At 45.5% G+C, this 20,319-nt stretch overlaps 1 protein-coding gene across 1 annotated transcript; it reads right to left on the reverse strand.

Annotated features, from left to right (window-relative positions):
- Nucleotides 1–2,126: 2,126 nt before the first annotated feature.
- LOC118835666 (zinc finger protein 420-like) lies at nt 2,127–18,490 on the reverse strand. The gene is made up of 6 exons (XM_036742884.1): nt 18,391–18,490; nt 18,093–18,178; nt 11,980–12,066; nt 10,719–10,845; nt 8,538–8,633; nt 2,127–4,982 (listed from the first exon to the last, which is right to left on the reverse strand). Exons 1-6 carry the CDS (start codon nt 18,488–18,490, stop codon nt 2,719–2,721), a joined length of 2,760 nt encoding a protein of 919 aa, XP_036598779.1. The 3' UTR covers nt 2,127–2,718.
- Nucleotides 18,491–20,319: the final 1,829 nt, after the last annotated feature.

Genomic DNA, 20,319 nt, shown 5'->3' on the forward strand with positions numbered 1-20,319 from the left:
AAGCAACTTGAAGGGGTTTACAATCTCACTTTAATTAAACATGCATATATCATTCACTTAGTTCAGGGGGAAATGTCAGCACCCTGAACTTCAGAGCAAATGCAAACAGGAATTACAAACATGGAAAATATAAACAGGGCAAATAACACAAATCAAAAGATAGGCTTCTAGCTGTCTGACCAAAGCTATACATACATAGTTACCAGAGAGAGAAGCACCAATATCTGGGTTTTCAAAGAGGGTGGGGGGGGGCGGGCGGTTCCTTAATGGCTACCTAGAGTCTCCTCTGGTGAAATCACAGGAACACTGTTCCAATGAGTGAGCCCACATGGCAAAATGCTAACTATATATAGTATATCTACACACTTCTTCAGGGTCAGAGGGTGTCACAACCATGTGACTCAAATTCATGTGACTTAGGCTTTCTTGTGACTTAAGCAGGTCATTAAAGATTCTTGATTCAATCAAAGACTCTTGATTGAAACAAAGGCAAGGCTCAATCAAAGGCACTTGATTACCTTAGTGCTAAGAAGCACTCCAAAAGAAAAAACACTGAGAAGTCCCACCCTACTTACCACCACATTCCACCCTGGGTCACAGTAAGAACAGTCTCCTTAATCATTACCAAGCATCCAAGTAGTGTTCTCTTTCATCTTGACTTCAGGTTGACTTCCAAGTCCCATGGCTCTTCCTCTGTAGGCTGACTGCTCCTGACTCTTGCCTAGATTCACACATAGGCAGCACTTCACTCCTGCACCAGGTCCCAGGTCATGGGAACCACTCCACTCCAAGCTCCTGCCCAACAGCAGGCTCCAGGGGTTCCTGCCCACAGCTTCTGTTTTTGGAAAGATGAAGCTTAACAGGGCAGCAACACACACCACCAATACCACCATCTCAATTCACCTCCAAAGTCCAGATGCTTCATGTTAACAGCTCATTTCACTTTTAACAGCTCTCAAAAGGAGCTTAAGCTAAGCCTCCTTCCCATGGGCAGGGCTTTGCCCTACAACACTACTTGCCTCCATTCTCCTTCAAAGTTCAGAGGCTCCTTCAGCAAGTCCCTGCCATCAAAGGGCTCCTCCCAGCTCTCAGAGATCCCTCTGCTCTAGAGGTCTCATCCCAGCTCTTTTAGGTTTCCTCTCAGCTCAATACTCACAGCTCATTCTTCTTTGTCTCTTCTCTTCTCAATGCTGGCAGCTCTCTTGACGCTGGCTCTCAGTCTTCTTCTCAATTTGATTAGCTAGAACTCAGGTCTCTGATTGGCTGAATTCATGGACATCTGATTGGCTAGAACTCAACCCACATACAAGTCTCTGATTGGCTAAAACTCAACGCACATTCAGTCCAGCAAAAATTGCACTTTGCTTGCCATTACAGATGGGTACAGAATTGGAGACAAGGATGAATCATGATTGAGAATTTCTGCATGACTTTCAATGCTATCAAGCTGCTCATTATCATGAAATCCTACTTCCTTAATAATCTTCTGATTCATGATATAGGGACTATGACTTTTGGAACTCCATGATCTCAGAAGAATCAAAGTTACTGGTACAGTAAGAGCTCTCAATCCAAATCACATCTCTGACACTGTCTTTAGAACTTTGGACAGCTCCCATCGTCTGGGACCTGATTTTCCTCATTCATAAAATGAGGTGGCTGGACAACAGGATCTCTACATTCCTTCTTGGCTAACCTTGATAATTCCATGACCCTAGAAGTGTTCATGCCTGAGAGAAAATGCAGACAGCAAGATGTAGCAATGCAAAATGGAAACAACATAGGAAACTTGTTCCAGGGATAGGCAGAGATGGGTTTGAACCCAGAATAATTTAGCAATCAGTTTAGCCCTCTCTTTTGCCATTATAACTTCTATTAAAGGTATCTGTGAGTAAGTTATCTCCCTTAGTAGGATATAAATTCTCTTAATCCCAAGGACTTTGTGTCATTCCATCTTTGAATCTTCAAGTGGTAAGTGAGATTTATATGAAATGATTAGAGTGAAGAACACAGAGGGAGAAAAAACATACATCCTGTGATTTTGTGTAAACACCAAAACCATCTAGAAAAAATGCATGGAAAACAAAGGATTTCAGAAGGCAACAAGGAAGCAAACAAACATCATCTTGCAGAAATAAATATACATTTACTTTATTTAACAAGGTGTAAATAAAGATTACTGTTTCACATATGCTAATGCTTTTCAAACACATTTTTGTTAATGAGTAATTTTGGAATAAAAAGGGAAACAAAACAAAATTGAGAGAACTGATGTAGTATAAGAAATTTCAGTGGTTTTGCCAATATGTTTAATTAAAAAAACCTCAAATAAGGCCCACTTGATCCACAAACTGAAGAAGCTCTATTGCCAACTAACAGCATCTTTGGTGTGTTACAGCAAAGACTGGCAAGGAAGGACAGTCTTTTTTTTTTAAATCTCAGAACTCCAAACAATATGGTGGCTGATGACATTCATTGCCAATTTGACTCTCCAGTATTAAACAAAAGATGACTATGCCCCACATTATTACATATACCCAGTTATTCTTCAGCATAGATTCTAGGATATGGGGTTTATAACACCCAGATGAATTTCCATCATCATACAATTGAGAATCTTTGTCTTTCACATTAATTCACTGATGTTTCCTCAGAGTTTCCCATATTAAATATGTTTTTCATCAGGATAATTTATCTCATAGATAAGTAGGGTGTCCACTAATGCTGAGAAGTTAACCATGCTGGATTGGGAGGATACAACATGCCAGTATGAGTTATCTGATGGTTAACAAGGTATATTTTTTGACTGAAGGCTTTTCCACAGTCATTACACTCAAAGGGTTTCTCTCCAGTGTGAGTTCTCTGATGGTTAATGAGTTCATCCTTCCGAGAAAAGGCCTTCCCACATTCATTACACTGAAAGGGTTTCACACCTGTATGAATTCTCTGATGTCTGACAAGGGTTCCCCTAGCTCTGAAGGTTTTCCTACATTCATTACATTCAAAGGGTTTCACTCCAGTATGAGTGCTCTGATGTCTAATAAGGGTTCTCCTCTCACTGAAGGCTTTCCCACATTCATTACATTCAAAAGGTTTCTCTCCAGTATGAGTTTTCTGATGTCTCTCAAGATGTCCTTTCAAACTAAAGGCTTTCCCACATTCTTTACATTCAAAGGGTTTCTCTCCAGTATGAGTTCTCTGATGTCTTTCAAGGAGACTCTTCAAACTGAAGGCTTTTCCACATTCATTACAATTGAAGGGTTTCACTCCAGTATGAGTTAACTGATGTTTGATAAGGTGTACTTTCTGGATGAAGGCTTTCCCACATTCATTACATTCAAAAGGTCTCACTCCGGTGTGAGTTATTTGATGTCTAATAACACTCCCTTTGGCAACAAAGGTTTTCCCACATTCATTACATTCAAAGGGTTTGACTCCAGTATGTGTGCCCTGATGTCTATTAGGTTTTTCCTTCTCAGTGAAGGCTTTCTCACTTTCATTATATTCAAAAGACTTCTCTCTAGTGTGAGTTCTCTGATGACTTTCAAGGTATCCCTTCTCACTAAAGGCTTTCCCACATTCAAAGACTTTCTCTCCAGTGTGAATTTGCTGATGACTTTCAAGGTGTCTCTTCAGATTGAGATCTTTTTCACACTCATTATAATCAAAAGACTTCACTCCAAGATGAGATATCTGATAGTTATTATGGTATACCTTTGGACTGAAAGTTTTCCTATATTCATTATAAATAACTGACTTTACTCTAGTATGACTTATCTGATGATTAATAAAGTATACTTTTCTACTGAAGGTTTTGCCACATTCATTACACTCAAAGGGTTTTACACCAGTATGAGTTCTTTGATGTCTAATAAGGGCTCCTTTTTCTGTGAAGGCTTTCCCACATTCATTACATTCAAAGGGTTTCACCCCAGTGTGAGTTCTTTGATGTATAATGAGGGTTCCCTTTGCACTGAAGGCTTTCCCACATTCATTGCATTCAAAGGGTTTCACTCCAGTATGAGTTCTTTGATGTCTAATAAGGGCTCCCTTCTCCCTGAAGGTTTTGCCACATTCATCACATTCGAAGGGTTTCACTCCTGTATGAGTTCTCTGATGTCTATTAAGGTCTCCCCTCTGAATAAAGGCTTTTCCACATTCAATACATTCAAAGGGTTTCTCTCCAGTGTGAGTTCTTTCATGGCTAATAAGGTGTCCCTTCTTACTGAAGGCTTTCCCACAATCACTACATTCAAAGGGTTTCTCTCCAGTATGAGTTCTCTCATGGCTAATAAGGTATCCCTTTTTGCTAAAGGCTTTCCCACAGTCATTACAGGCAAAGGGTTTCTCTCTAGTATGAATTCCTTCATGATGAATTAAGGGTCTCGTGTCGATGAAGGCTTTTCCACATTTACTGCTTTCACATGGTTTCTCTCCAGTGTGAATTCTCTGATGTTCAGTAAGGTTTGATCTTCTGCCTAAGACCTTTCCACTTTCACTGTTTTCATGTAGCTTTTCTCCAGCATGTAGTCTATGAAATTTAATTAGATCTGAGTGGTAACTGAAGGGTTTCCTGCAAGTGTTATACTTATAATGGTTCTTCCCTATGGAGACTGTATTACATTTAATTAGGTCTGAAATCCCCCTGAAGCTCTTATCAAGTGTCTTATATTTATGGAGACTTTTCCCCACACCACTACTCCATGGTGAAGCAAATCCAGACGCTTGGCTAAAACTTCTCCTGAATGTATTACATTGAGGTAGGCTCACTATATTAAAAGTTGTTCTGTAAGTGCTAGCTACTTGTCTAGATCCTCTCTCTTTTGGTATTTCTAAAATGACATCATATTCTCCAGTTTCTCCCATTTCATAATGCCAGGAATTGTCTGCTTTCAGTCTTTTCTTGGATGATACTCCTGTGCTAATTCCCTGTATCCATCCTGATTTCTGAGTTTCAGATGTGGTCTCCTGAGTAGGGGAACCTGAAAGAAAAATTTAAAAGTCACTTGTCAGTGGTTTGGCTGTTTTCTCCTCCGCCCTTTAAACACACACACACATATTCCTCCCCTCCCCCACAAAAAAACCCTTGTCAGTGATGGATTTTGGAGAGGGGGCTAGGGGACATACAGGAAAAAGCTTAAGTGATGTAAAAACAAAAGATATAAATAAACTTTTTTTAAAAAGTTGCTAATCATAGTTTTCTCTGCTAGGAGAAAGGAAACCGTTTTGTAGCAGTTTTTTACCTCCTGTCTCTTACATAAAGGTGCCTGACGCTCTATATGGCCCAGGAAGAACAAGCACTGCCTACAGGGAGTGAAAGCCAGAGAGCTAAGAAAAGGTCACAGAGCACCTTGCCACTAGCAATAAATGCCATACAAGCCAAAGCTCTAAAGGCACCAAGAGATGCCACTGAAACAAATACTCTCAATAAAAAACAAAACTATCATCAGAACGATGGAAAACCAGAAAGGAAGTGGGGAAAAAACCCAACCAGCTAATGCTGTTATTCAACTGGAAAATGCACTGGAGTCCTAAGCATATAGAAAGGATGTATTTGGGTAAGCAACTGTAGAAACTTTTAAGAATTACTGAGCTTTTCCCAAAATTGTGAGAAAAAGGAATCTGTTTCAGGAAATTTTATAACAACAGTTCTCAAAAATATCGGACAGGAAAAGAACACAAATGACAGGATTAGAGGGAGAACTTGAAAGCCACTTTTTCATCACAATTTTACCCCACTCCTTTTCTGTTTGAGCATGAACCCTGGGGTTACTTGGTACAGTCAGGAAGTTTGATGAGTACTAAGAACTAAAGGGAACTGATGATCATAAGGAGGATGACAGCTAGAAAGACAAAGAGATTAGATTGTAATTGGATTTTAGGCTCCTTGAGGGCAGGGTCTGTCTTTTGCCTCTTTTTGTATCCCCAGCACTTAGCATGGTGCCCAGCATACAGTAGATGCTTAATAAATGTTCATGGATTGATTGAGGACAAAGAAAATAAGAGCAGTTCAATATGCAGATATGATTTTAGCTTGTATATATGCTACCTTCTTGGAGACCTTTGGCTCAGGGAAGACCTTTACAGCCCCTGAATGATCTGGTTGAAAAGATACTCTTCCCTGACTGAGAGAGGTTTACTGACCACACCTTCACAGCCGATGTGGAAATGAAAGAGCTGGCTGACATAAATATGTTGCTCTTCTGCAAGGGAAGGGTTCACTAAATACAGCATCACCAGGGACTCCTAACAGACTGGCTGGTTCTCTTCAAGACAGCTGCATCCCTGAAGATGAGGAAGACTCAAGAGCAATGACCAGGAATGGAGATATGATACCCAATGTGAAGTTTAAGAAGCCTCACCTATCGTGTGCATCAGCAGTGGAAGCAGACCCGAGAAAGGGAAGCTCAGGGACTTCATTAAATGTCCTTTGTAGCACAGAAGCACTGGAGGTCTCTATTATCCATTCATGTGTGTATTCTGATCACATGAGTTCTGTATATGTGGATTCATTCATGTGAGTGCCTAAGTTACTCAAGGGATCCCAATGGAGGCTTGTTTTGCCTACTGAGAGAGTAGTTTTGGCAGAACAAGGTTTGACTTTGTTGGGAGTGGGAAGGAAATTCTGTCATTTTTTTAATTACTATATTTCACTACATGTTCAAATATCTCCCTTGACGGACTGTTTCATTTGTGGTGAGGCAAAATATTCCTATTTATTTAACAAAAGGAAGAGACTGTAGAAGAACAGAGAGTTTGAATATATAAAATTTGCTTCAAAAAGAAGCAAAACTTTGAGAAAAAAAGAAAAGAATGGTCAAAAAAATCTTTACCATAAATATTTCTTATAAAATGGCATCTTGAGAGGGATGAAAAGACAAGTTATGAAAACAGTCCTGAGAGTATCAATGGTTACAGGAAAACCTAAGAAAAAACCAGGTGTTCATAAGCTGTGGAATGGACAAGCCAATGATGCGCAGCAATACAGCGAAATAAATATTCAGCAAAAAAAAGCAACTAGGTGCAAGGTCATATACCGTGGCAAAGAAAGAAGACAGTGGCCCCAGAGTACAATGTTGATACACCCTGATGCCAGTGAGGTCATTAAAGCCAAAGAAGCAGCCCCAAGCTGTACAGACCCAGAGGAGGTGATCAAGGGTGATGATCGAAACCAGGATGTTATGGTGGGTGATAAAATATTGGTCACCAGATACCTTCTGGGGAAGGGAGAATGCCTGGTAAAGGATAGGAGTTTGCTGACATAAATATAGTTATTTTGCTGTCTCTTGCTTTTTGTTATTTTCATTTTGTTCAGTGGTACAGTGGTTAGGGTACTGGGCTTGGAGTTAGGAAGCTGTTTTGTTGTTTAGTCAATTAGTTCTGCCTGACTCTCTGTGACCCCATTCAGGGTATTCTTGGCAAAGATAATGGAGTGGTTTGCCATTTCCTTCTCCAGCTCATTTGACAGATGAGGAAACTGAGGCAAACAAGGTTAATGACTTGCAAAGGGACACACAACTAGTAACTGTCTGAGGCCAGATTTGAACTCAGGTCCTCCTTATTCCAGGGCCACTATCCCTAGTGCCACCTAGTTGCTGGAGTCAGGAAGTCCTGAGTTCAAATGTGAGCACAGACCCTTCCCTGCTGTGTGACCCTGGGTGAATCTCTTGAGCTCTGCTTGCCTCAGCTTCCTCCACTGTAAAATGGGGATAACAATCTCACCTCCCTTCCAGGATTGTGAGGATGAAATGGGATGAAGTTTGTAGGTGCTTGGCATAGTGACCCTCCCCCCAAAGTGGGCACTATATAAATATTGCCTGTGATTGTTGTTAATGCTGGTTCACACGGCTGAACATCTGCTTTTCTCAATGGTGATCACTGCTGTGGCAAACTTACTCTCAGGAATTTCATGCAGTTTGTAGTTGTGTAGATGTAACTTCACTTTCTATTTATGCCTTTTATGTTTCTGTGACAGGGAATACCTCCCCCCAGCAGGGAGCGATGCGGGGGCAAACATTTGGAAAGGAAAGTGATGCATGATTACAAGAGATTCCTCTCTTCTGAACACGGTCAGGACTCTGGTCACTCTCCCTTGGACAGATCTGGAGGGTCGAGGGGAAACTTTCACACTCCTCCTTACTGCAGCCAGCAAGGCCACGGGCTGGCCCAGACGGGCCAAAACTTGACCTCAAATTTATGCTTCCTCTCCTGCTTTGTGTTTCTTTCCCTGAGCAGAGGTGACCAAAGGCCATTGAAGGCCATTTTCAGCCTTCACATGATATGAATGTTTTTGTCAATGGCAGGGAATTTAATATGAATTTTAAACCTAACAAAAGGGAGGAAATGTTTTGTTCTCTGAGACAAGTAAATATGGAGAAAAAGCAATCCTAAAAGGGATTTGTTCAAGTCAAAAAGGGAGCTCATGCTGGACTTCAGCCCCAGGTTCCTGAGGGGCCTTTGGGATCTCCCAGCCCAGCGTTGAGCAGCTGAGCCCATCCTTGCAAAGATACCTACGTGGCATCTTGTCACCCACTCACCTGGACAGCATCTCCTTGGCACTCCTCCCTCAGGCATCCATGGTGCCTCTCCCCTCTCCAAAAGGGAGATCACGTCCATTTTGGAAACAGGCAGCCCTAGTCACAGGAATGAAAATGAGGAAGTAATGGGGGCTGAAAGACACCTCAGAGCTCAGTTTTCTTCAGGGAAAGCAGGGTAGCTAAGAGAGGATAGCTGCGCAAAGGGTCTCGGAAGCATGCTGTCTATTGAATTCCAGGGAGGAATGGGTCTCAGATCAAATTTAGGCTCAGAAAAACATTCAGTTCACCTGACCATCCCAAGAGTTAGACAAGACCTTTTTTTTTTAAAATGTATTTTTGGTTTTCAACATTCATTTCCACAAGATTTTGAGTTACGAATTTTCTCCCCCCACCCCAAGATGGCATATATTCTGATTGCCCCTTTCCCCAGTCTGCCTTCCCTTCTGTCACCCCACTTCCACCCCTTCCATCCCCTTTCCCCTTACTTTCTTGTAGGGCAGGATAGATTTCTATACCCCATTGCCTGTATATCTTATTTCCCAGTTGCTTGTAAAAACAACTTTTTTTTGAGCATTTGTTTTTAGAACTTTGAGTTCCAAATTCTTTCTCTTCTTCCCTCCCCACCCACCCTCCTTAAGAAGGCAAGCAATTCAACATAGGCCACACATGTATCATTATGCAAAACACTTCCATAACAGTCATGTTGTGAAAGACTAACTATATTTCCTTCCATCCTATCCTGTCCCCCTTTATTCAGTTTTCTCCTTTGATCCTTAGACAAAACCTTTGCACACCTTCTGGTATCTCTCCAGGACTTTATTTGGGTTTTCACAGAATCACAGCATTGGAGAGGAGTTCTGAGCCTATGTAAGTGAACCCTTGCTAGAAAGGAATCCTTTTCATAACCTCCTGCCTCTACCTGGAGCCCTTCAAGGAGGCAGAGCCTCAACCTGAGGAGTAGGAGGCCCAGGCCTCTTTGGGGCAGCTTGCCTGGCAGCAAACTTCATCCTGACATCAAACCTTTTCTCCTTGCCTCCAGTCCCCTTGGCTCTGCCCTCTTGTGTCAACATGACTCAAAGGGCTACCTGGCAGCCCCCTGAATACCTGAACAGAACTATTATGTTCCTCCCAACTCTTCTTCACTCCAGACTAAAAATTCCCATTTCCTTCAATTGATCACAGTATGATTAGGACTCAAGGCCCTCCCTGGCCCTGTCTGCTGGCCTCTGGACCCTCTCTAGTTTATCAGTGTCCCAGAAATGAACACAATCCTTCAGATGAGATCTGATGACGGCAGCTGTCACTTTCTTATTCCTAGCAGCCCTGCCCCTCTCAACACAGCCCAATATCACATTCGCTGCTTGTGTTACCCCACCACATTGTGTGCATCCATTAAAAACCCGAAGCTTTTCCAGACAAACTGTGGTCACCCCAGGCCTTCCATATCTTGTCCTTCTGAAGGTGACTGTAACTAAGCACAAGATTTTACATAGATTCCACTGAATTTCATCTTCAGCAAAATGCTGATCCATTTTGAAGGATCTTTTGGGATCCTGCCTCACTCCACCTGCCATCCAGAGGTGTGTCATCTTCAAGTTTTAATTCACGGAGTATCTAGTAAATGCTTCCTCTGTGAAGTAAATTAGTCAGGGAAGATAGACAATTTAGCTAAGATGTAGTCCTTGCTTACCTTCATGGAGCTTCCCAGGGAATTTGGCTGCTTCCTACAGGAAGCCCTCCCTATCCTTCCTTCCTCTCAAACCTTTCTCCAGACACTTTGCTTTGGTGTACTCCTCTGGATGGATTTCACTCTCCCCAGACCGGACGCTCCATGAGGGTAAGCAAGGATCATGCCTTAGCTAAATTTTCTGTCTCCTCTGAATAGTTTACTTCACAGAGGAAGCATTTACTAGATCCTCTTCACCCAGCCTCCAGCTTCCTTTTGGGAATTGTTTTCTCTCATTAGATTATAAGCTCCTTGAGGGCAGGGTCTGTCCTTTTTCTTATTTGTATTCCCAATGCTTAGGACAGGGCAGGGCACATAGTAGGCCCTTAATAAATGTCCAAAGAATTGAACTGAATCATGACCCACCAGTGGGCAGATGATTATTATTATTATTATTATTATTATTATTATTGTTATTATTATTATTATTAGTCACAAGGGATAACCGGACTTACCCAAGAAGACAAAGTTTTCATAGTTCTCCATCATCACATGCCTGTACAGGGCCCTCTGAGCAGGCTCCAGATGTCTCCACTCTTCCCAGGTGAATTCCACAGCCACATCCTTGAATGTCACTGATCCCTGAAACATGAAATAGATTCTATTCACATCTCACCCAACTGAGGAGCTGAGTCTGCACGTGACACTCCAGAGTGGTGGGAGCAGAGCCTGAATGAGATAACATTCAGTGGAGGCGGAACTCATGTGACCACTGACCACCGACCACAACACAAAGTGAAATCATGACTGCCAGAAGGTTAAGTGACCCTGCCCTCTACTCCCTCCAGACCTGAGAGATTTCTGATTTCTAAACCAACTGACTCACTCTGGACTTTGCCACCATGACTGCATTGCCACGTTACCTAGAACGCCTCTCATCATTTGGGGACTTTGTATCTTGTCACTAACAGTCCCCTTGCCACACTGGTCCATTTCTGCCACAGGCTGGTTACCTGCAAGGCCTCCCTTTTGGAGAAAGGCCCAGGCCAGCTCCTGTGGGGTACCTTGCCCCTTTCAGCCCCCTGCTGTGCTCTGTCTTCCCCCATTGGAATGGAAGCCCCTTGAAATCAGGGAACGTTTTTCTTTTTGCTTATATTTGTATCCCCAGCACTTAGTACACTGTCTGGCATATAGCAAATGCTTAGCAGACATTTGTTGCTTCCTCTGACACATGACAACTCTTCATGCCCTTTCTGCTGTGATATTCAGAATTCCAGTTTCATAATTAACAAATTTTTCTTCATTTCAGGCTTTTCCTTCTGTCTTCTGGTGCTTATGGAAATCTGACTCTCTCCAGATGATTATGAATTCTCTCCATCTTGTCCAATATTGGCTCTACTTTCCCTCATATATTTAATTTGGAAGAGAAAAAAAATCTCTTGAGAGTAGGAAGGCACCTTTGGGGTCATACAGTGTAACTTCTCAGCCTACGTTCAGGTATTCAACTTCCACCAGCACAGCAATGATAAAAAAAAACAAAACCAAAAAACCTTATCAAATTATATACCTTAATTGTGAAACTTGCTAACTTAACATTTCAACTGAAATGATATAACCTCTATATTAGCCATTAAAGTAGCCACACAAAATCATGGAAGGTTGAGGCCCTAGAAGGAACCTGGAAGTGCAGAGACCATCAAAGATAAGGGAAAGAGATGGTTTTATAGATTTATAAATGATATGATATTTCAGGAGAGAGGATAAACCTGAACTTACCTGAAACCTGGATATCAGGAGCTCAGAAGTCATTCTCTCCTCACCCTCCATACTCCAGGCTTGGGGAATGGCAAAGTATCGAGGAGCCTGAATTGGATAAGAGGAAAGAAGTCATGGCAGAGATCAACCTGCCTTGCAGTTGCTAAACAAAATCCCCACCAGCATCCCAGATGCCCTCACCTCCCCCTTAGGCCACACTCTAGATCCGTGGTATCAAACTCAAATAGAAAAAGGGTCACTAAACCACACATAAGGATCCCTGTGGCCTACATACTGACTTAGAAAACATTAACTTTATGTTCCATTGTATTTTTACTTCCTCTACTAGCCCTCTGATGTGCCAGTTAATTTGGTTCAGGTCACACCAGAAAGTGACCTTTTCCTCCACTTTCTCCACTATTTCTGGGCTACAAATTCTGCTGACTCTACAATAAGGTTCTCTATTCCCATCTCCTCCACTTTCTCTTGGCTGCAGAACTTTGTTCAACATTATTCAGTTAAACTCAAGACAATCAACATGAACCCCTTCAACTTCCTTGAGCTCACTTCAATGCTGCTTTGTACTTTCCTTTTACCTCTCCCTCCTTCATCTCTAAGAGGAAATAAAGTTTAATATAACAAGCATGGATTAAGTACTCATTAGATGGCAGGTGATGTGCCAGGTGCCAGATGCACAAAGACAAGTGTCTGCCCTCTGGGAGGGGTGATGGAATATACATACAGATAAGTGAATGCAAACTACATGCAAATTAATTTGAGGCAGAGCATCAGCAACAGGAATCTTGGGAAAGGCTTTGAGAAGGAAGGGGCGTGTGAAGGGAGCTCAGGATTGCAAGAGGCAGCTGTGAGGAAGGCAGCATTCCAGCCAGGGCAGTCAGAGAGAAGACTCAAACCAGAGGCCGGACTGTTCTGAACAGGAAACGGCAAGTGGCTGGTGTCAGGGGTAACAGGAAACCAATAAGAATGGATAGGTTGAGGCAAACTGTGAAGGGTTCTAAGTGCCTGACAGAGGCACTCAAGTTCTTTAGCAAGAGAATGACCTGGTCAGGGCTGTGCTTTAGGAACATTTCCTTGGTGGCTGATTTGGGTGGTCTTTCATGTTATTAATGACGTCTTAATTGCAAAATCTATGACCTTTTCTTCATCTTCATCCTCCTCCATCTCCATAGTACTGGACGCAGTGAATCACCTTCTCCTGGATTTTTGTGACATTCTTTTCTCCTGGTTCTCCTGTATGTCTGACCATCCCCTCTCAGTCTCTTCACCTGCGTCAACCTCTCTAGCCATGTGTGTCTCCTCAGACTTTGTCCTGGGTCTCCTCTTTTTATTCTGTGCCCTTTCTGTGAAGCAGTAGAACCTGTTTGAATAGTTTGGTCTCAGCCTCTAAGATACATGTATACTAAGGTTTAACTGACCCAGAGATTGGGTGATCTCACATGCCCCAACTGCTGGTATGCCGTGGAACAGTTATAGTTCACTTTTGTGTCTCTCTGCCCCTCATTCCCTATTAGGAAATTCAGACTATACCTTCTTTTAGTGGTCCATACTGCCCTGCCTTGGGTTGGGCTTGGTCTCTTGTTCCCATTCTACTCAACTCCTCCCCTCTCCAACAGTGTCCCACCCCAAAGCTACCCACTCCGCTGTGCCCTCTGGAATGCCTGCTCCATAGGCAACACACTTGCCTTCATCTTACATCTTTTCCTCTCCTACTGCTTCCCTCTGCTGGCTCTCACTGAGACCTGGCTCCGCTCTGATGACCCAGCTTCCCTGGGTACCCTCCAGTCCTGGCTGCATCTTCACTCAGTCTTCTGGTCAAGGTGGGGGAACTGGAACACTCTTTGTTTTCCATTGCTGCCTCTAGGCTGTCTCCCTATCACCATCATTCAGTCATCTCTCCTCGTTTGAGGTTCATGAAAAGCCACATTGGCATAGACATTGTTCACCAACTTTCAGGACACTCTTGTTCCTTTCTCAGTAAGTTCGGTATCTGGTTCACAATCTTTCTCTTCTCCTCACTCCTGCCCTCATACTAGGAGATGTCAACAAACATACTAACTCTCCTCCAAACAACCCAACCTCTTACTTCCTCAACCTGCTCAGTTCTCACAAGCTACTTCTCCACCCCACCTTAGCCATATATAAAGATGGCTGTACCCTTGATCTCACCATCACCCGTATTTATATTGGTCTGATCAGCCACAGTAGGATGCACCATACCTTTACTCCAACATAGTGATGTCATTTGGTTGTCTTCAATAACAAAGGATAACAACGAATCACCTCCATGTTCAAGATATCTGAAAATTCTCTTATCTGATCACAAACTATTAGATTCCCTCTTCTCCTCCTGCCTTCCCATACCAAACCCTGCTCTTCATTCACACTGTGACTCCAAGTTCCTTTGACCCTTCAGTTCTCTTGTAGGCCATCTCCTCTTTTGTAGCGACACTCTCCATTATTGCTGGATATCTGTGGAGCTCGGTGCAGGTCTGTGAGGGCCATATGAGTGTCCACTGTTACCACTGCTGTTATCATCACTGGACAGGATGCCTGTGAAGTAGTGGACTGAGGGCTGGCCTGCAGCCAGGAAGCCCAGGCTCAAGCTCTCCTGCTGACCCCAACTAGCTGAGCGATCTGCAGAAGGTCCCCCTTTCCCCACCCATCCCACTGGGATTCCAGGAGGAGTATGGTCACTTCTGTTGATGATCTATTGAATGAGTGTAAGTGGTGTAAGTATGCTTGTGTTTGTGTGTGTGTGTATCTTCTCTTGCTGGAGGCGTTTATGTGCTTCCTGGATGTCCAGGGAGCGCTCTCATGTTTGTGATTGGATCAGGAAAACACTGAATGTGGGCACCCACACCAAGGATGTTCAGGAACTGTAGGTACTATCAGAACCAAGCCAGCAAGGTGGCTCTCAGGCTGTTTGGGCTCCCAGGCAGCAGATGCTAGGATTGCAGTGAGGGAACACGTGTGAAATAAAGGTCCCTACACCTGACAAGGGTCAGACATTTTTACTGTTACTGTCCAGGGGAAGGGGCTGCTTGAGCCAGGCCACTATTGGTATTTCCAGCTGCTTATCTGAGAATGAGCATCACCCTCCAACATTGAGTCAAGACAGATTCACCCGCTCCTTCATTAGGCAAGGCCTAAACTCCTAGTTGGACAGCTAGGTGGTGCAGTGGATAGAGAGGTGGGCCTGGAGTCAGGAAGACAAATGCTTGTGGACCTAACTTGACTTGATTTCAATGGTTCCAGAAGGGAAAATCCTCAGGGCACAGAGAGCACATCTGAATCACTCTGCAGATCCTAGGCTTAAAGGCATGGCCTTTCCCTGAAAGCTTGTAACATTGCCTCAATGTCCAGCCAAGACAGCAGATCTGGAAAGCTACACAGATTCGAGGCTTTCTCCTGCTAAGCAACCTCATCCCTGCTTTAGCTACCCAAGAGTGGCAGAGAAACAAATTTGTATCCAGGAGCCTGGATGGGCTCAGGAGAAGACTGGTTCTGCCCCAAAGTATGTTACATGTCAAGGACATGAAGGCCTTCCGTCCAAAGTTGTCAGCTGCCTCAGGCACATAGCTTCCCCACTCTTGGCATTCTGTAATTTTGGGCTCATTTTCCCCCAGGGCACTGTATGCCTTGGTGGGAGAGTGTGAGCCAGGCTTATGATCAGGCTGTTATGTTGTGATTATCCTAGATCTGCCTTCTGTTAGAAAACCATAGAAACCTAGTTTGCATGATATGGCTCTAGTCCCCCAGGATGCCAAGGCTAATATATTCAGACATTGGACATTTACTCTCTTCAGCCTCTGCCAGACTGGCACCCCAAAGTTCCTTACTTCCCTGTCCCTCATTCCCCAGGCATTCCTTAGTCCTCAGGCACCTTAGAAAGTACCTTTACTTCACTGGTCCTATAGATAACAAAGCATATTGGTATCATACTTGCGCTTTGTCTAAAACTCTACATAAATTTGAGCCTGGAGCATGGGTACACCTCCCCCTCCCACCTGCCCCATGACTGCCCCAGCTGAAGGCATACACCAAGATGCCTCCCTTGGCAGCTTTTGTCTTCCTCTTCTCCTTGTGAGTAGCAATCAAGCCATTCCCACTGTTGCTCTTCATCCAAACTCACCACAACAAATCTGGAGGTGAGGAGGTGAGGAGTCTGGCTGGATACCTTTTCAAGAAAGGAAGGAGTGGGGAGAGGAAGTGCTGCAGGGATAGTGGCCAGCTAGCTAGAAGACTGAGGTCACAAGGGCACCCAGCTGGCATTCGGCTCAGGGCAAAAAGCTTGCCTCTTAAACCCAACCCTTCTCAGGCTCTTGAGGGTGGAGTTGCTCAGTAACAAGAAAGTAACCCCAAGAGACGAGAGCATTGCTTTCTAAATCTTGGATGGTCCTTAAAGTGACAGAAGCTCTCACCCACAAGAGGGTGGGAGCAGTGGGGACACACTTGGTGGAAACGGCCTGAATCTGTCTAGGAGTCCTATCCACTCAGTTATAAAACAACAACCCGAAGACAGAGGGGCAGATGAGTAGAGAGAGGGTGCTTGCTAGTACTTGAGGCAGGTATCAGCAGAATCCTGGAGATTCTTTAGAAGCCCGGAGAGTTCACATCATTTGATGGAAGCACCCAGAATATCCATTGTGGATGATGGATTGCCCTAGGAGGGTTCTCCACTGACTCCCCTTCTGACCAACACAATGGCTGCCCAGCAGGCATAGCTGGAACACCAAGGTGCCCTATTAGAATAGCTTTACTTGGCCATTCAACATACTCCACTGGGGAGATTTCACAGTTGCTCCAGAAAGGTGGTGGTCCATCCCCACAGAAGCAATTTCTCCTCAGATATAGGATGGACAGTGGCCATGCTCCAACCTGACTTGATATTATTATAGTGGGAAAAACAGAGGCAAAAGTGGGCACTGCCCCAAGGGTAAATGGCAGATGGGTAGGCAGTTAACACAGGTAAGATACAAGGACCATCCTAAAAGATTAAGTTCCAGGGCCACAATGGGCAACGGTCCAGTGGGACAACCCTGAGGTAGCCAAAAATAAACTGGCCCTGAAGCCCCCAACAACCAAGAATGAGGCTCAGAACTTGACTGTACTTTTTGGCTCTTAGTGGCAGCAGATTCCACATTTAGGGATCAGTATGATGCCTTTCTATCCGGTGACTTCAACTGCTGCATGTATAGAAATCTATCTTGCCCTACAAGAAAGTAAGGGGAAAGGGGATGGTGGGGGGGAGTGGGATGACAGAAGGGAGGGCTGACTGGGGAATGGGGCAATCAGAATATATGCCATCTTGGAGTGGGGGGGAGGGTACAAATGGGGAGAAAATTTATAACTCAAAATCTTGTGGAAATCAATGATGAAAACTAAAAATATTAAATAATAAAATATAGAATGAATTGCTGCATGTCTGAGTTTGAGCACGGACACTGGAGGCTGCCCAGTCGGGTATCTGATAGGTCCTTCTACTTGGATTTCTGTTACCCACCAATGCTACAAAATCCCAGGTATCAATTACTCCAGTGGCATTAGCCTAGACTCAGTCTAGAGCCTATGGAAGGACGCAGCTGGAACATGGAGACCCTCTCGGTTCTGGTCCCGCACATTTATGGGGGCAATGGTTAATTATACCCCTTCATGAATCATCCTGCTAATGGCTCCTGGGACTGACAGGGACATGACTGTCACACTGAGACCTAAGATACCTAGACTCCCAGTGGGTCCTGACTGAGACCAAGTCCTACATGGCAGGATGAGTATTTTATCTGATTCTTTGTGTTCCATCATTTCATTGTGTCCAACCCTTCATGACCCCAGTGGAGTTTCCTTGGCAAATCGAGGAGTAGTTCAACATTTCCTTGTCCAGCTCATTTACAGATGAGGAACTAGCACCAGCTAAGTCATTCCTTCACCTCTGCTTTCCACATGCCCTGGTGTCATTTTGGCTGATTGTTTAGAAATGAGCAGTACACCAGTGGGGACCCAAGGGCTAAGTTTTGAGTCGTAGAAGACATCCCTTCCACCACAAGGTGAACTCTAGGGATGTGAGAGTGAGTTGCAGCCTTATGATCACCACTTCTCTGTGGAATAGCCACAACCTGCTGGAGTGGGTGCAAGGGGGAGTCCCAGCCATAGCCAGCGGGGCCATGCACATGGATAGTCACACACATCCACACCCACGTACCTACAAGAGGACCAGCGGAAGAGCAGATGCTCACGCTTAGGTTCAGGCAGGTGGTCTCCCTAAGTTACAGAGCAATGGCCAATCTGCACGGGAGACAGGGGCTTCCTCGTCAGAAGGACCCACCTTGAAGGAATCACAGGTCCAGACCAATACGAACCCCAGAGGTTCCTAACCAGACACACGTGGCAAACCCGGCCGGCCAAGGACCTCACCCCATTCTGGGACGGACAATCTGACCACGGGACCCGTGCCCAGACCCCGAAGCCTTTCCAGCTGGGTGGCATCCTGGAAGCCGGCTCCCGACCCAGCCATCTGAGGAACGGCAGAAGACCTGGGTTCAAGTCTGGCCTTGGGGTGACCCTGGGAACTTCTGTTGAGCCCGTGTGCTTCAGTTTCCCTAGCTTGTTCCTGTTCCTGTTTGCTGTTACTGTTACTGCTGCTGCTAATTGTTACTGTTGTTGGGGCAGTAAACGGGGGTGGCTTTTTTCTGACCACAGTAAAGCACCAAGAGCTAAACCTAGAGGTGTGGGGGGCTCACCTAACGATGCCACCCCACCTTAGTCACAGACTCACGCACACCTCCGCAAGCCCTCATGCTGGGTCAGTACCTACCCGCAGGGGCGCCAGCCGAGAGCTCCCTCCTCGATCCGCTCCACTAGGGGGCGCAGGGACGGGGCTGCGCCTGCGCACTCCCGGGGCCTCGACCGAGCCCAGTCTGGTCGGGACTTTCGGGACGACGCGGGGCCTCCCTCCCAGGGCCGGAAGGACCGCAGGGCCCGGACGCGGAAGGACGATTCCCAACGTACACCGGGCGCTGCGGCATCCGCCCTGGACGGGCTGGATGAGTTCCCGAGGCATTCTGGGAGATGGAGTCCGGATGCAGGAAGGCGCGCGACGTGCCCCCTCCCGGCCTGCTCCGCCGGGCCCGCCCCGGGACTCCATCTCCCAGAAGGCTGCGCGCGTCCGTTAGAGCGCCTCGTGTGCGCCTGCGCACTGCGCGCAGGTGGGGCGGGGAGGCCGAACCTAGCCTGCTTCTGGTGGGAGAGGAGGAAGGAATCTGAATGGGGGACCAGGTGTGGCTTGTAAGAGCAGAAGCCAGGAGGCTGAGGAGCCGCCCAAAAGGGATGTGGGGCAACGGTCACAGCCGTATCTCAGAGAGTGGGACCGGCACCGGGAGTGGCTGGACCGAGGAGGAACCTGGGGATAGTGACTGGACCGAGGCTCGGCCCGCTGGGAGGGGCCGTGTCTGCAGCCTTGGGATGGATATGCCAGTGAGCGGAGGGGCTGCTGCTGACAGTGAGGAGCTCACAGTCTAACAAGGGGCAACGTGAAGACAACTGTGTGCCAATGATAGAGATGTGATAAATGGAGATAGGCTCAGAAGGCGTAGGGGGATCGGGAACGGCTTCTTGTCAAAGTGGGGACTTTAGCTGAGACTTGAAGGAAGCCGAGAGGGGGCGATGTGGAGGAGAGAGTTCCAGGCTTGGGGAGACGGCGGGAAAATGCCTGGAGTCAGGAAATGGAGGAGGCCAGCATCCTTGGGTGACAGAGTAGGTGGAAGTGACCAGAGTCCTGCCTCCGCCTTGACTGCATCAACAAGGGTTTACTAAGTGCCTACTATGTGCCAGGCCCTGTGCTAAGTGCTGTGGTACAAAGAAAGTCAAATATAGGACACCTCCTGTAAATGTGCCAGTAGAATCCTGGCCAACATCAGGGTCAGCATGGAGGTGATGTCCCAGGATGGCAGCGTTGACTAATGTTACTGGGAAGGTCTCTGGGAGTATCCGCAAAGGACTCAGAGAAGGAAAGAAAAGGGAAGTCGTGTCAAGAGGATGAGAGTCAGTCATTCCCTAGTTTATGTGGGTCCCGTAGAGGAGGGCATCTGTGCCACTCTTCGTTGTCATCCAGTTGTGTCCGACTCTGTGATCCCGTGGAAGTCGTCCATGGGGTTTTCTTGGCAAAGATTCTGGAGTGGTTTGCTGTTTACTTCTCCAACCCGTTCCCATCTTACAGATGAGGAATTGTGGCAAATAGGGGTTACGTGACAGGCAAGGTCACACAGCTAGTAACTGGATAGGCTGGATTTGAACTCGGATCTTCCTGACACCAGGGCCAGGCTCTATCCGTTGCACCACCTAGCT

Source organism: Trichosurus vulpecula, chromosome 2 (assembly GCF_011100635.1).
Source record: "Trichosurus vulpecula isolate mTriVul1 chromosome 2, mTriVul1.pri, whole genome shotgun sequence".
NCBI lineage: Eukaryota > Metazoa > Chordata > Mammalia > Diprotodontia > Phalangeridae > Trichosurus > Trichosurus vulpecula.

Coding starts and splice junctions, on each gene's coding strand:
- LOC118835666 (XM_036742884.1), bottom strand. CDS start 18,490: ATGGCTGGGTCGGGAGCCGGCTTCCAGGATGCCACCCAGCTGGAAAGG. Junction 12,067..18,092: donor CCTTGCACCCACTCCAGCAG/GTTGTGGCTATT, acceptor TATCCAATTCAG/GCTCCTCGATACTTTGCCAT. Junction 10,846..11,979: donor TCCTGATATCCAGGTTTCAG/GTAAGTTCAGGT, acceptor TTCATGTTTCAG/GGATCAGTGACATTCAAGGA.